This window comes from Podarcis pityusensis, assembly GCF_964106645.2.
Source record: "Podarcis pityusensis genome assembly, chromosome: 3".
Classification (NCBI taxonomy): Eukaryota; Metazoa; Chordata; class Lepidosauria; order Squamata; family Lacertidae; genus Podarcis; species Podarcis pityusensis.
This window is the reverse complement of record NC_138026.1, coordinates 97823738-97837836: the sequence shown is the minus strand read 5'-3', so window position 1 is coordinate 97837836 and position 14099 is coordinate 97823738. Positions and strand designations below refer to the sequence as shown.

General features: G+C 47.2%; 1 protein-coding gene across 1 annotated transcript; it reads right to left on the bottom strand.

Moving 5' to 3' along the window:
- Positions 1 to 869: 869 nt before the first annotated feature.
- On the bottom strand, positions 870 to 13883 carry BATF3 (basic leucine zipper ATF-like transcription factor 3). Its single transcript, XM_081000633.1, has 3 exons — positions 13727 to 13883; positions 8543 to 8647; positions 870 to 1671 (listed from the first exon to the last, which is right to left on the bottom strand). The coding sequence occupies exons 1-3, from the start codon at positions 13790 to 13792 to the stop codon at positions 1486 to 1488; spliced, it is 357 nt and encodes a 118-aa protein (XP_080856759.1). The 5' UTR covers positions 13793 to 13883; the 3' UTR covers positions 870 to 1485.
- Between the last annotated feature and the right edge of the window lie 216 nt (positions 13884 to 14099).

The following is a 14099-nucleotide window of genomic DNA, read 5'->3' as shown; positions in this document are numbered from 1 at the left end:
TGCATATGATGGTGAGCTAGATGGCTCAGTGGTCCATCTCAGTACAGGACAGCTTCCCATGTTCCCAGTCCTATGAACATGGGCAGAAAAGGGTGAGGCTGTGTTCCTGAAATGAAACTCAGTGAGGATTTGTGGTTTTCAAAGACATGCCAGTTATGGGCATGAGTGGTGATGCACATTCACCCTCCATAAAGGAAGGGGAAACAGATATTTTCATGCAGGTCTCAGAGTCATTCAGCAAACACGCCGAAAATGTGATTAGCTTTAGACTTTGGCTCTGATCCATAATAAAGCAGGAACTCACCAGCCAGATAAATGCTTTTTTTCCTTATGGGGTGGCATGGAAGGGACTCATGAAGATGAAGAACAGTGCAAATAAAAGGGGGGCATCAATATGTTCTCTGTAGAATGGGGTTCAGAACAGCGGCTCAAAAGAAGGAGGAAATAAAAGGGTATCAATGCTGGAGGCACAGTTCAACAACGTAGCCAAACCATAGGCTCATTATTTGGTACTTTCTAAAGGAATGAAAGAACATACATGCCATACATTTAAAGCATGTGGCTTTCCCCAGAGCATCCTAGGAGTCATAGTTAGCCCCTCACGGAGCTACAATAAACTAGCGTTCTTAGGAATCTTTGGAGGAGCTCATGTGCTTTAAATTCATGGTGTGCTCGCAGTTAAGAAACCCCACGGTACTGCTCAAGAGAGGGGAATCTTCCTCTCTTCTTCCCTCTGCCATCCTCTGCATGCTTCCCTCAGGCCTCTCCTGAAAGCTGGGAACACCCCCCCCCCGCCGCCACCAAAAAGAAGAAGAGAAAAAAATAGGCCTAGGATGTGGGCTACCCAATCACCAGGGGAGATGGCTGCATTTGTATCACTGAATTTATGTACGACTACAACAAGCCCGAAAAGTATACATGCAATGTTTGGATTTTCACAGAACTTGACAGAGAGTGGAAGAGGAGAAGCCCAAGGCACACAGGGAACAAAGAATCTGGTAGGTAGGCAAGAGATGCAGAAGTGGCAATCCTTGGCTCCAGGATGTGCCCACTATCCCTTTTGGTTTCAAGCTCCAGAACAGGCTCTTCCCCTTTCCTCATCATCGCCAGCACATTTCTTAGCAACAATGAGGACAAGAAAGTTGTGTCTTTAAAAATAAATGTGATGACATTATTTGCATTCAAGGCCACATTTCAGATTCCTTGCTGGACAAACAGCACTCAGTGGAAACACACACAGAGAGAGAGAGAGAGAGAGAGAGAGAGAGAGCACTTTGTCCAAAGATTTTCCCACAAGGTTGCAGCCCATCCATGTTTTCCATCCTCAAGACAGTATCCTGATTATTTACTAGACTTTCGCGGTGGGAAACCAGTCGCAAGTTGCGAGAGTGCTTGTCATGTCCATGAAGCATGGTGGAAAAGAAAGAGGCTCTCAAAAACTCTCTCATATCAGTAGAACTTGCAGATCCTCTGAAGGGGGCCTCCTCATCTTGGCAAGGGGCCACTGAGGACATCGTGTCTAGGAATCAAGCCAAAGTTTAAAGAGCAGTGTAACAGAGGGCAGACTTTTTCGTGGTTCCTCAAGACTTCGCTCAAGTGTTTCATTTCGTCGGTCAGCTTTCCAATTTCTTTTTTCAGGGAGATATTCTCTTGCTCAAGGCACTCGTATTCCTGAAACGGATTATCACATGAGTTAAGCATGCAACCCAGCCAGCCACTGCCAGGCACATTTCCCCCACTTCGCTGTTTCCTCATTGCAAAGTAAATAAAAACAAGGCAAGGGGAAGAAATCAGATAAAAGCAGACTTGGTATCAGCTATCAAGAGCTACTCTGAAGATCGCGTCTCTGTGTGATATTCCTTGTACATTATGGTCTGGGCTTTGTTAGTTTAAGAACATTAAAAAAGTCTGGTGGATCAGGTGAACGGCCAATCTAGTCCAGCATCCTATTCCCAGTGGCCAATTACATGCCGATGAGAAGCATGTAAGCAGGATCTGAACACAACAGCACTTTTCCCTCCTATGGTTTCCAACAACTTGTAGTCAGAAGCATACTGGTAAGTAGCCACTGATAGTAATTTATGGGGTAAGGCAAGTTTGATATGTAAATGACTGCACCTTGAGGCAACAGAGTAAGCTTCACGACATCTGGCTCCAGACCTGAGATTATGGCTGCACACATGTGACATTTTATGCGGCAACCAATGGAGAATGAGTTCTTGCTTTCCCTACAAAGTCCACACATAACCTAGTGCATATCTTTGGCCCCACAAAAAGTGCTTCTTGGAAACCTGTTCTGAAAATAAAGCCCATTTTGGAACGATTGCTATGTACAGTGGTACCTCGGGTTACATACGCTTCAGGTTACAGACTCCACTAACCCATAAATAGTACCTTGGGTTAAGAACTTTGCTTCAGGATGAGAACACAAATCACGCAGCGGCAGTGGGAGGCCCCATTATCTAAAGTGGTACCTCAGGTTAAGAACAGTTTTAGGTTAAGAACGGACCTCCGGAATGAATTAAGTTCTTAACCCGAGGTACCACTGTACCTATTTAAAAACAGATGTAGGCGATAATGGCAATAAATGAGTGGGTGGGCAGTCACAATGACCATTTCCTTCTTCGTTCCCCTGGGATACGGTATATGTAAACAGGAAAAGTTGTGGAGATGGCAGGATTTAGAATCAATCTTGATAGAAGCCACCATGTTGAGGATGAGCATGAATAATTCCCGACTGAGAAAAACTACATTTTTTGTGTGCTATGAACAAGATTAGTGTGTACACAGCCCTCAATTACTGCGGTCTTCACCAATGTAAATCTACTGTTTGCATATCAGAGGCGTTGGCCCTTTGTGGTAGCTCAGAGGGGATAGACACATTCATGGCAGACAGACCTATCCCCAAACTATTAGCCATGACAGAGAAATGACGATACAGTAGGAATCTACCGCCCAAGCAAGAGAAGACGCATGAAGGCACTGATTTGCATTAAAATGTACATGTGCTAATTTATACATGTAGATGAGCCTGCACAATCTGCGGCCCAGATGCCGCTAACTGTTGATGTGCAACTTCAAGGTCCTTCCTGCTCTCCCTTCTTATCTTGAAACTGGACTAGGACCAGGTGGCAGCCCTTTAAGACAGAGGACACCTTCAAAGGGAGGCCTGTCCTCTGCAAGCAAGAAACACAGCCCCTCTAAATCTGTCCATATTACAATAGTCTTATGAAAATCCACACACTGCATTTCCAGTGCTGGGTTTTTAATTCACATTCACACATGATGGCCATCAAAACACATATGGATCCTGTCGTCTCTTATTTTTATTTTTTCTTCTTTTTATAGATTTTCATGGTTTACAAAAGTACACACCTTGCCTCTTTTTTCAAGTTGTACAGTCGTTTCTACAGATCAGTTGCATTTGTTATGAGACATTAGTGTTGAGTTCCTGTCCCCTCTTATAAAATAATACAGTTTGATGCACTATTTCTCAAATTAGCCGCACATCAATTGGATTCCTTAAGCTGTTTCTACTTTGCCTCTAGTCAATGACCCCGGTGCATTCACAAACAGAAACGAATCTGACACTAATGAAGCTGTCCTGATGTGAACAGCCAGGGGAAGAGTTGTGAAACAGACACAGACGCACAACGCAAAATACAACTTTGTTGCGCACTAAGTAATGGGAACACACCCCAAATCAGACCACTGGCTCATCTAGTTCAGTGTTCCCTACACTGGCGGACAGCAGCACTCCAGGTGTTCAGAACATGCCCTACAGTACCTAGTGATAGCTGGGACCTTCTGTATGCAAAAGCAGATGTTCTCTCGCTGAGCTATGACCCTTCCCTTTCAGCTGCTGGCGGGGGAAAGGCAACAATTGCTGTCCTCCCATGTTCTGAAAACCTAGCAGTTACTTAGATCTGCTGCCATCAGAAACGGACGCACACAAACATGTCTGTTATGAGGAGATGAACCAACTGGAAATAAGAAACACTCGTAACTGTGGAGGGGCTTGCAATCAAAGCAAACACAACCCAATATCCATCTCTTGTGGTCTGTCAGTTTTTGTGTTGTTGTTTTTAAAAAAGAACAGGTGAAAACCAGGAGGCAGGAAAGTTTATTAAACCCCCTGGTGAGCTCTGCACACATCACTCCCCTCTTTCAAATGCTTCCACAAAACCCACATCATTTGCAAACCCTTTCCTGGATCTTCACAGCTTCCATTTTTAAAATGAAACAATCTTAATAATCTGCACTTCCTGCGGGGCCTGTAGTCTCCCATCCTCTCTGCTCCTTTATCAAACACTATCTGCTTTCTTCATCGGTGTGATTGTCAAATGAAACATAGACGCAAAGCTGCTTTTTAAATTATTATTTTTTAAGTGCAGGTGGGGAAAAGAGAGGTGGCTTAGGCACCAATGCAAATGTACAGCAGGTTGCTGGTTCCCCCCCTGATTTGAATGTGGCTAGGAGAATTTATAGCAATACACCTTAAAAAAGAAAAGTAGATAGAAGCAGTTGCCCGGAACAGCTGCTATGGTCACTAAGTTCATTACCTGCTTGAAGCGTGCCACGTACCACACATGGAGGGGATGAATAATTTGCTCTCTTCTATGGAAATGTCACATTAATCTCTCTGGTTCTCCCCCCTAATTTCCTAAAATGCATTCAGGATTGCTCATAAGAAAGCGTTGAAGCACTAAATGATAAAACTCACAGTAGTTGTTACGACCTCACTGAACACAGTCTTGGCCAACACCCTTCTTATTCCAGTTTTGAGCCTCTCTTCTAAAGAAAATCAGCTTTACAGTAATCAGTTAAAGGAGTGAAAGGGAAAGGAGAGTTAAAAGGAATGCAGAAATATACTCCAGGGGAATGTGAGACTAAAGAAACTACAACTCTAAAGTTGCAACATGGTCCCAGCCAGGGGCTCTCAAACGACAGACAATTCAGGTAGTCTGGAGGAAGTTTGTAGAACAATGAAGAATATATGTTCTTGGCCTGACATTTGATTGATTGACTTAAAGGAGATTGGGACTGCTTTGATCAGGGACAGATTATTGACTACTCTCTGTGATTTTTACAATACAGTATTGATGCAGCCTTAAACTGCTGAGGACCGCAGTACCTCAAGGACACCTCTTCCCATATAAACCATCCCAGACTCTGCATTCATCATCTGAGGCCCTTTTCCATGTGCCTCCTCCACGTGAAGTCCAAAGGGTAGCATCTAGGGTTGGGCAATATCATCTTTTCAACATTGCGGTATATCACCAGTCAAACATCGTGGTCTGGCGATATACTGTGATGTTGAAAAAACAAGCTGCATTGGCCTCAGCCTGCGAGGCGCCGGGATAATTTGTCGCAGCTCTCATTGCGGAAGCTGAGGCGGTTTCACCCCAGTGCCTAGCAGGCTGGGACAACGCAGCTTGTTTGTCTGGCTCAGCTGGGGCGCGGGAGGGCTCCCCAATCCCAGAAGAGCCATCCCTGGCCCCCCCCCCCACTTGCCGAGGAGCCAGCGCTGGGCTGGGGGATCCTTTAACTGCTCAGCTGAGGGGAGCGGCAACCACACACTCTTCAGCCAAGCAGTTTATAGATGCAGAGAGAGGCGCAAGCTGTATCGGCGCCTCACCAATGCAGCTGTTATCTTCCTCTGCGCAGTATGAGGGCAGCGTGGGATGGCGGTTTCACTCAGTGATGTATCGCTGGTGAAACCGCCACCGCTCCTGAGTCCCTCTGCTAGTAACGCTCACTGGAGGAAGTCGTTAGCAGAGGGACTCAGGAGCGGTGGCGGTTTCACCAGCGATATATCACTGAGTGAAGCAGACACTGCAGTCTGCTCCTCATACTGGTCCTGGGCGATATGTTGATGTATCACCCAGGCCTAGTGGCAACACAAGAAGGGGCCTTTTCTGCAGTGGCTCCCCATCTGTGGAATGCTCTCCCCCGGGAGGTTCGCCTGGTACCTTCATTATGTATTTTTAGGCACCAGGCAAAAACATTCCTCTTCAACCAGGCCCTTGGCTGATTTATATCCTACAGCCTTTTAAATGTTGTCTGTGAGAAGGGGGCTGGTTATTGTTTTGCTGCTTTGTTTAATTATTTACATGTTTTTTTCCTGTATTTTATTCTGTGAACTGCTCTGAGATCTTACAATGAAGGGTGGCATCATCATCGTTGTTGTTGTTGTTGTTGTTATTATTATTATTATTATTATTATTCCCCTTTATATGTTACTAGATAAAAGGACATTTTCATACCAAAGCAATTATTTTGACAACAATGCCAACACTGAAGAGGAAATGTTATTAAAATCTGAAATCTGTGTTTTGATTTGTAGAATAGCAAAAGATTTACTAAATGGTCTCCTGAGGGGCCACTCCCACACCAGTAAGTGGCCTGCAAAAAAATTTTATGTTGGAGAACTGCCATGACTCTGATAAAAAATAGTTTCTGCACAAGCTACACCTGTTGAAAGCTCCTTTTCTGTACACCAGTTAAAGTGTAGGAGCCCTGTCTTCTTCTGCTCTACTTGTTACATAGAAGACACATAGAAAAGAGCAAAGGGAAAACCTTTGGCAATCAGGGCTTTATAGCCCTGAAAGACATGTGACAGCAAGAAGGGCTGTGGCACAGACTTCTAATATCATGAACATTGCAGGGAGAGTGAATAGTGAAAAACCCACCGATTCTGACTCAAAACATGACACGCTCCAGGATCTTCTGAACCTGGCAGGGTGTGTAAGACGCAGGCCAGTCAAAGCTGTACTTCATGTGGTTTGTAATTATTATGCAGAATTCACTGCCCCAGGCTGCATTGAGAACCACGAGTTTAAGCATCCTTGAAAATGTGTTTGCAGAGGAAAGAACCACCTAGGAGCCTCAAGGGTGAAGCATGGAACAGCTGTGATCAGAGGCAGTCTACCCCTGATCACCAATGCCCTGTTTAAACAACTGGGGGTGTTCAGCTCCACTGCACCTTGCCTTCTCAGCATCCTGCTAGCCTCCCTGTCAGAAACAGAATGCAGAAATAGATGGGCCTGAGGTTTTCTGACACACCAAAACTGAGCTCCTTCAGGAAAACTGGCAACGGCTAAATGCTACCTCCAAGATGAGAAGCAGTTTGCCTCTGAATGCCAGCTGCTGGGGAACAAAAACGGAAGAGGGTTTCTACACTCATGCCCTGCATCTGGGTTTCCCATAGGCACCTGGTTGGCCACTCTGGGATAACGTATGACAGACATTGCACATCACATCATGGACTGCCTGGTCACAGGATTGACTGACTGACTCCAGCTGCAGAAGCTGAAGCTGCTGAAGAGACCAGAGACCATCTTGGCTGTGAGTCGTGGAAGACCTGCTCCCTGCCTTGCAGGCCTTTTCCCACCTGGCCTGGGATGCTGGGGCCCTGACTGACTCCAGCTACAAAAGCTGAGGCTGCTGAACAGACTCTCGGGCTAGGGTATTGTTTTGTTGCGGGGAGAAGAGTGAGAGGTTGTTGCTGCTACTGATATTAATTTTTGTATCTTTACTCTTCAATCCTGTTGTGATTTAATGTGGAAGTTGTTCAGTTTAGTTCTGTACTTTTTAATGTGTTTCATTTACAGTATTGTTTATGACCATTTTGATTATATTTGCAATTATGTAATGGTTTGAACACTAGAAATATGGCATACAAATAAAATGATGTATTTATGTATGATCATTTATAATAATTTAAAAACGTCATCCACTCCAGTCACGCAAGGCAGTGTTTGCCACATCACCAAACTGCTAACAGGGTAGTGAATGAACAGATGCAAAATGGTAGAAGGAGACCATTAATTCTACAGGCGTTTGCATGTGAACATCATAGAATCATAGAACTGGAAGGAACCTTGTAGGTCATCCAATCTGTTGCTCAAAGCAGGGTCTATAGTGCAGGATGCAATTGCTGCCTCCCTGACAGATGGTTGTCTACAACCTCTGCTACACTACCACCAGCAAAGGAGAACCCAACCCCTCCCAAGGCCAGCTGTTCCACTGTCAAACAACCCGTAACCATTTGGATGTCTCACCTAAATGTTGAAGCCAAAATCTGCTTCCCTGCAATTTCCACCCATCAGTTCTAGTGCCACCCTTGCAAGTAACAGAGAACACATCGGCTCTCTCTTCAGTTTGACAGCCCTTCAGATACTGCAAGGCAAGTGATTCCCCTGCCTGTTCCTTCTCCATACAACACCTCCCCCCAGCTGCTTCTCTTCCAGACTCATGTTTGCTGCATCCAAGGAAAAAGCAGCAGCGTGGGGTGGGAGGACAGTAGTACTAGTAGGCAGAGAAAGGGTTAAGTACCCCCTCCCACCAGCTGCTTTTCCGCTACAAAACACACACTCCCCTTTGCTACTTTACAGCTGCTCAACAACAAGCCAGGTTCCCCAGCCCTGACAAATGCTGCCATTTTGTTCAGCCCTTAAACAAGTATGAAGAGGGCCTTCATTTGCACTCGGGAGTGATATTACTGCTCTTCCCTCCCTCAGGGATCCACAGCAATGTTCACCTCATGGAGTTTATCTGCTTTCTGTGTTTGTTTCTTTCTGCTTCTCTGGGCCGCAACTCTGTTCTTCTCTCTCCGTCGTACTTTCCTTTCATCGTCTTCATGACCCTGGCCAACGAAATCAGATGACTTAGTTAGGGTTCACCTACAAAGGAGTTTAATGTGGATTTGAAGCTCCTTGTGCCTCCATTCCCCACCCCCACCCTGCAGCGTCCAAATCATTCATCCAACCGGCAGCCAGTTAATTTGCCCCCCCCCCCCCAGTTAATTAAGATTTTTCCAATCCATGGCTAATCCAGTTTGTAGAAGTATCCAGTATAAAATCACATGCACTGACTGTGGATGCAATGAAGCACATTGTGTAGGTGTGTGGGTTTGTGTGTAGTGAAGTTTTGCAGTGTGGTGCTGGAGGAGACTCTTGAGAGTCCCATGGACTGCAAGAAGATCAAACCTATCTATTCTTAGGGAAATCAGCCCTGAGTGCTCCCTGGAAGGACAGATCGTGAAGCTGAGGTTCCAATACTTTGGCTACCTCATGAGAAGAGAAGACTCCCTGGAAAAGACCCTGATGTTGAGATAGATTGAGGGTACAAGGAGAAGGGGACAACAGAGGACGAGATGGCTGGACAGTGTTCTCGAAGCTACCAGCATGAGTTTGACCAAACTGCGGGAGGCAGTGGAAGACAGGAGTGCCTGGCGTGCTCTGGTCCATGGGGTCACAAAGAGTCGGACACGACTAAACGACAACAACATGCCATCTATTGTTGCACCCTCTACTGTCATTTGCTCCTTGCCTGAGCACAGCCTAGCCATTCTGTTTCCATCAGTCAAAAGGAAAGGATGTATCATGCCTATTTCCACCAACTGTGACTGAAGGTAGAGAAATCATATTATTATTATTTTTAAACTGCTCTTCTGCAAAACAGCAGTATTAAGAATAAAATTAAAACTGCGCTTCAGTTGCTGACACATTTCCAAACATGCCTACTTCCAACTACTGCATGCTGGGGGTATGTTTGCCGAACATAACTAAACCTTAATATTTCTTAAATTTTAATACAGAGGCTTGTGTAAGAGGAGTCTTGTGCAAAACCTACACACACACACACACAACTACAACATGTAAATATTAATTGGGAGTGAAGGGAGATGGGAATGTGGACACAAAAAGGTGAAGGACTAACCTAAGAACACGAAAAGAAGGAAGAATCACCGGAGCATTGGGGGCTAGATGGACTAGAACCTTGTTTATTTCTTAATTCAAATCCCTTTCCCAATTCACAACTACTCATTTTGACCATGGTGAAATACACCACTAAACTTTGTTCTTGCACACTTCCTGGTGTGTGTGCTATTTTTTAATTTTTTTTAAAAGGTGCACTGGTAAAGAAACACCTGCTGTTTGCAAAAATGGGAATGGAGGGTAGATTGGCTGCTGCTGTAGCATCTGCAGCTTAACATAAGAGGAGCCAGTGGCCCATTGAGTCCAGCATCCTGTTCTCACAGTGGCCAACCACAGAACTGTTGGAAACCCACAAGTGCAACCCGAGCACAACAGCACTCTCCCCTCTGGTGGTTTCCAGCAGCTGGTATTCAGATGCATGGCATGGCCCCTTCGCTCTGCGTAATGGGCCCTGGAAGGCTTTGGTGTGCTTAAAAAAGGTAAAGGGATCCCTGACTGTTAGGTCCAGTTGCGGACAACTCTCGGGTTGTGGTGCTCATCTCGCTTTACTGGCCGAGGGAGCTGGCACACAGCTTCTGGGTCATGTGGCCAGCATGACAAAGCCACTTCTGGCGAAGCAGAGCAGCGCACGGTAACGCTGTTCACCTTCCTGCCAGAGCGGTACCTATTTATCTACTTGCACTACTTGCACTTTGACGTGCTTTCGAACTGCTAGGTTGGCAGGAGCAGGGACCGAGCAATGGGAGCTCACCCCGTCATGGGGATTCGAACCGCCGACCTTCTGATCGGCAAGCCCTAGCTTAATGGGTCCTGAAGGCTTTGGTGTGCTTGGGTCCCAGCAAAATCACTGAAGCGGACCTGGGTCTTCTCTCTGCTTTTCCCTTAGGGGTATGATCTGCTCGCTGAGGCTTCCCACTGTCTTCTGTGATGGTAAGCACTTTGCATGTGTGCGGGAGTTCCCCCACTGAGAATGCATCAAATTTCCAATCTAACTCACTCCTTTTCCCCCCATTGCCCCTCACCCCCACTCCTTCTCCTTCTCTTTGAAAAGCAATTTTTAAAAAACACACAAGACAGTGCAGCTGACGGTACCTACTGCCTTCCGGCAAGACATGACCAACGAGTCGCTTATGACCACTGGTGGGTTTTGATTTAGAGAATTATACAGTGGGTCCTGCAACAAAATTTTGCAGTATGAAGTGCAATTTTGTTCTGGGTTCCAGTCACTCCCCATGCCATCCCCCTACCCCAAGATCCACTCCTAATAGACAGAAATCCATGCCCACCGAGAATAGGGTTGCCATATTTCAAAAAGCGAAAATCTAGACAGAAAAGTTCTTTTGGTTTTCTAATTGCAAAATTGCAGGGAAATTGGATGTTTTCGAGCTACCGTATTTCTGAGGGAAATCTGCAAAAACGACACTCCTGACATGGGCTGCCATACGTTCAGATTTTCCCGGACATTTTTGACGATTTCCGCACAGACACTGCTTGTGGCCGTATGCCAACCCTAACTGAGGATGCTCCACTCCAATGTGGTTTTCTACTCCCCGCTTTGGGAAGGGCGAAATGGACAAGCTTGTGCCCGATCCTAGTTATATCAGATTGTTTAATTTCCCCATTGATGTCTATGGGTAATTCTCGCCTCCTTCCCTGGAGACTTTTAAAAATTAGCATTTCAGGGTGAACAAGGATGTGGCCTATCTATATAAAGAGATTGTCCTTTCTGCCTTTCCCTGTTCCTTTCTCTTTCCATCCACTCTGATTCATTCCCTCCTTCCACCTAACAGTCAGTTTCTTTCTTCTCACTCTCTCAGTCACTGATCTGTTAGTTATTGTTACGCAATTTAAATTCAGGCCCATCTAAGCTTAGCATCCTCTTCTCACAGTGGCCAACCAGATGCCTGCGCGAAGAGCCCTCTCTCTCCCCTCTGGTGGTTTCCATCAACTGGCACTGAGAAGCTCTGCTGCCTCCAAGCTGTGGAGGCAGAGCAGGGCAATCATGGATTGTAGCCACAGAAAGATAGGACTGTTGTTCAATGGGGAAATTCAAGTTGCGTGCCTTTGCTCTGTTAGTGTCAAATGGACAAACAGAGCAGCTTGTTCTAAGTTTGTTCTGAAATGTATAGTCCCATAGGAGATCCCTGACAGGCACAGTCCACCAGGGTTCCTTTCAGTGGTGCCAAGTGGGGTGGGGTGGGGGGGTCCCAGTCGCATAAAGATTGAGAATATCCAAGTTGGCAACCTGTAACTTATAAGTCATAGACCTTAGAATCATAGAATTGCAGAGTTGGAATGGCCGTGAGCGTCATCTGCCATGCAGCAAACTTTCACCCGGAATTATTTCTGTGCACACCTGTTCCTCAAACCTTACCTGCTTCACAGATTTCTTCTAAAACATACCCCATGAGATTTCGTTTATTTATTAAATTCGTAAACTGCCCTTTGCCTGAAGATCTCAGGGCAGTTCACAGCCCAAAAATACAAGATTAAAAACACAAAATATGTAATAAAAACAAGGAAAAGACAAAACCCCATAGCCTTTCCTGGTAAGTAAACCGTTCCACACACACCTCTGTCATTTTGGCTGCCCTGCTCCTCCACCCCCATATATTTTTTATTTGATCTGATTTTGGTTTTTGAGACTGCACAGCAGCACCAAACCTCTGCAGCCCTGCTCGGTGGTTTTATTTCTGATCCCTCAGAAGCATGGGGCAGATTTACTATGAAACTAAATGAAGCTCAAGCTTCAGGGTCTTGAATTCCAGAGGAGCCCCAAGTAGCACAAATCAATTTTTTTTGCTGCATACATTTCAACGAAGTTTGAGAGTAAGTAGCACAGTAAGCTGGCTGTTCTGCTGTGGCTAATATAACCCCTTCCCTTTTTTGAAAAAACAGACCCTAGAGAGGAAACTAAGCTAAGGGTCTGGAAACTAAGTCTTATGAGGAGCTGGGTATGTTTAGCCTGGAAAAGAGGAGACTGAGAGGAGATACGATAGCCACCTCCAAATATCTTAATGGTTGTCACATGGAAGAGGGAACATGCTCGCTTTCTCTGGAGGGTGGGACTCGAGGCAATGGCTTAAAGTTACCAGAAAGGCCATTCCGACTAAACATTTGAAAAAACTTTCTGACAGTCATTGCTGTTTGGCAGTGGAAGAGACTCCCACAGAGGTGATGGACTCTCTTTCCTTGGAGGCAGTGGCGTAGCGTGGGGGGTGCAGGGGGGGTCGGCCGCACCGGGCGCAACATCTGGGGGGGCGCGCTCGCACTCGCAGCTCTCTGCCCCTACCTGGCTCACTCACTCTCTCTCACTGCAGTGCTGGCTGTGTGAATCTGATCCGAGCCGCTGGGTCGCCGCCCACTGTGGAGGGGGTGGGTGCCAGGCGTGTGGTGCGGAGAGAGAGCGAGGGACTATCTGGGGGAGGGACAGTGCAGCGGCCGCCCAGCGCAGCGCTGAGCGTGGGAGAGAACCACACCAGACCAGACCAGACCAGGCAGCAGCAAGAAGAAGCTGGCAGCGGCGGCAGGTTAGGGGTTAGGGGGCGCAAATTACTTGCCTTGCCCCGGGTTAGGGGGCGCAAATTACTTGCCTTGCCCCGGGTGCTGACAACTCACGCTACGCCGCTGCTTGGAGGTTTTGAAGCAGAGGTTAGATGACCATCCTGTCATGGGTGCTTTCAGCTGAGATTCCTGCACTAGATGACCCTCGAGGTCTTTCCCAACTCTTAAGATTCTAATGATTCTATGAATTCACGAAAGTGGATACCCAAAACGCAAATTGTGGTGATCTGCCATGGAGCAACCCCATGGTTGAAGAGAACCGTGGTTAGACCCCGTTGCTGGTTGTGAAGGGGCCCCCATAGCAGCTCAAGCTTCAAGCCCCCCCCCCCCCCAATGTAGGTCCGCCACTGCTGGGAAGGAGCGCGCAAGGGCGACTCGGCGCAACCCTTTTCCTCCCCCCGGGTCCCCTTTCCTGGCCTCGGTCCCTCTCCCTGCCTTACCTGCTGCGTCCCCTCCGAAGAGGAGCTCCTTCGCAAAGTGCTCGCCGCCGGCGCGCCCTGAGACATCCCGCCGAGGCGGCGCCGGCGCTCCTCCTTGTGCGCGCAGCCGGCAGGAGTTGGCGGCCAAAGCGCATCGGGGGAGCCCCGGAGAGGTGGAGCGTCGTCGTCGCCGCGCTGCGCCGGACGAATGCCTGCCTGCTTGGCTTGCTTTGCCTCTCAGCCTAGGCGGAAAGCCCAGCCAGGGACATCCCGGCAGCTGCCGGCAACCGCGAGGCGCGCGTGGTTCCCCGGCCGCTCGCCGCCTTGCTGGGGCAGAACCCGGCCGGGAAGAGAGCAGAGGCAGGCAGGCAGGCGCCCGCTCCCGCTCCCGCGC

Excerpts from the sequence above, each read along its gene's own strand:
- BATF3 (XM_081000633.1), bottom strand. The coding sequence starts at position 13,792 with ATGTCTCAGGGCGCGCCGGCGGCGAGCACTTTGCGAAGGAGCTCCTCT. Across the intron at positions 8,648-13,726 it reads CTTCGGAGGGGACGCAGCAG|GGTCATGAAGACGATGAAAG; the intron begins GTAAGGCAGGGA and ends TTCGTTGGCCAG. Across the intron at positions 1,672-8,542 it reads AAGCAGATAAACTCCATGAG|GAATACGAGTGCCTTGAGCA; the intron begins GTGAACATTGCT and ends AATCCGTTTCAG.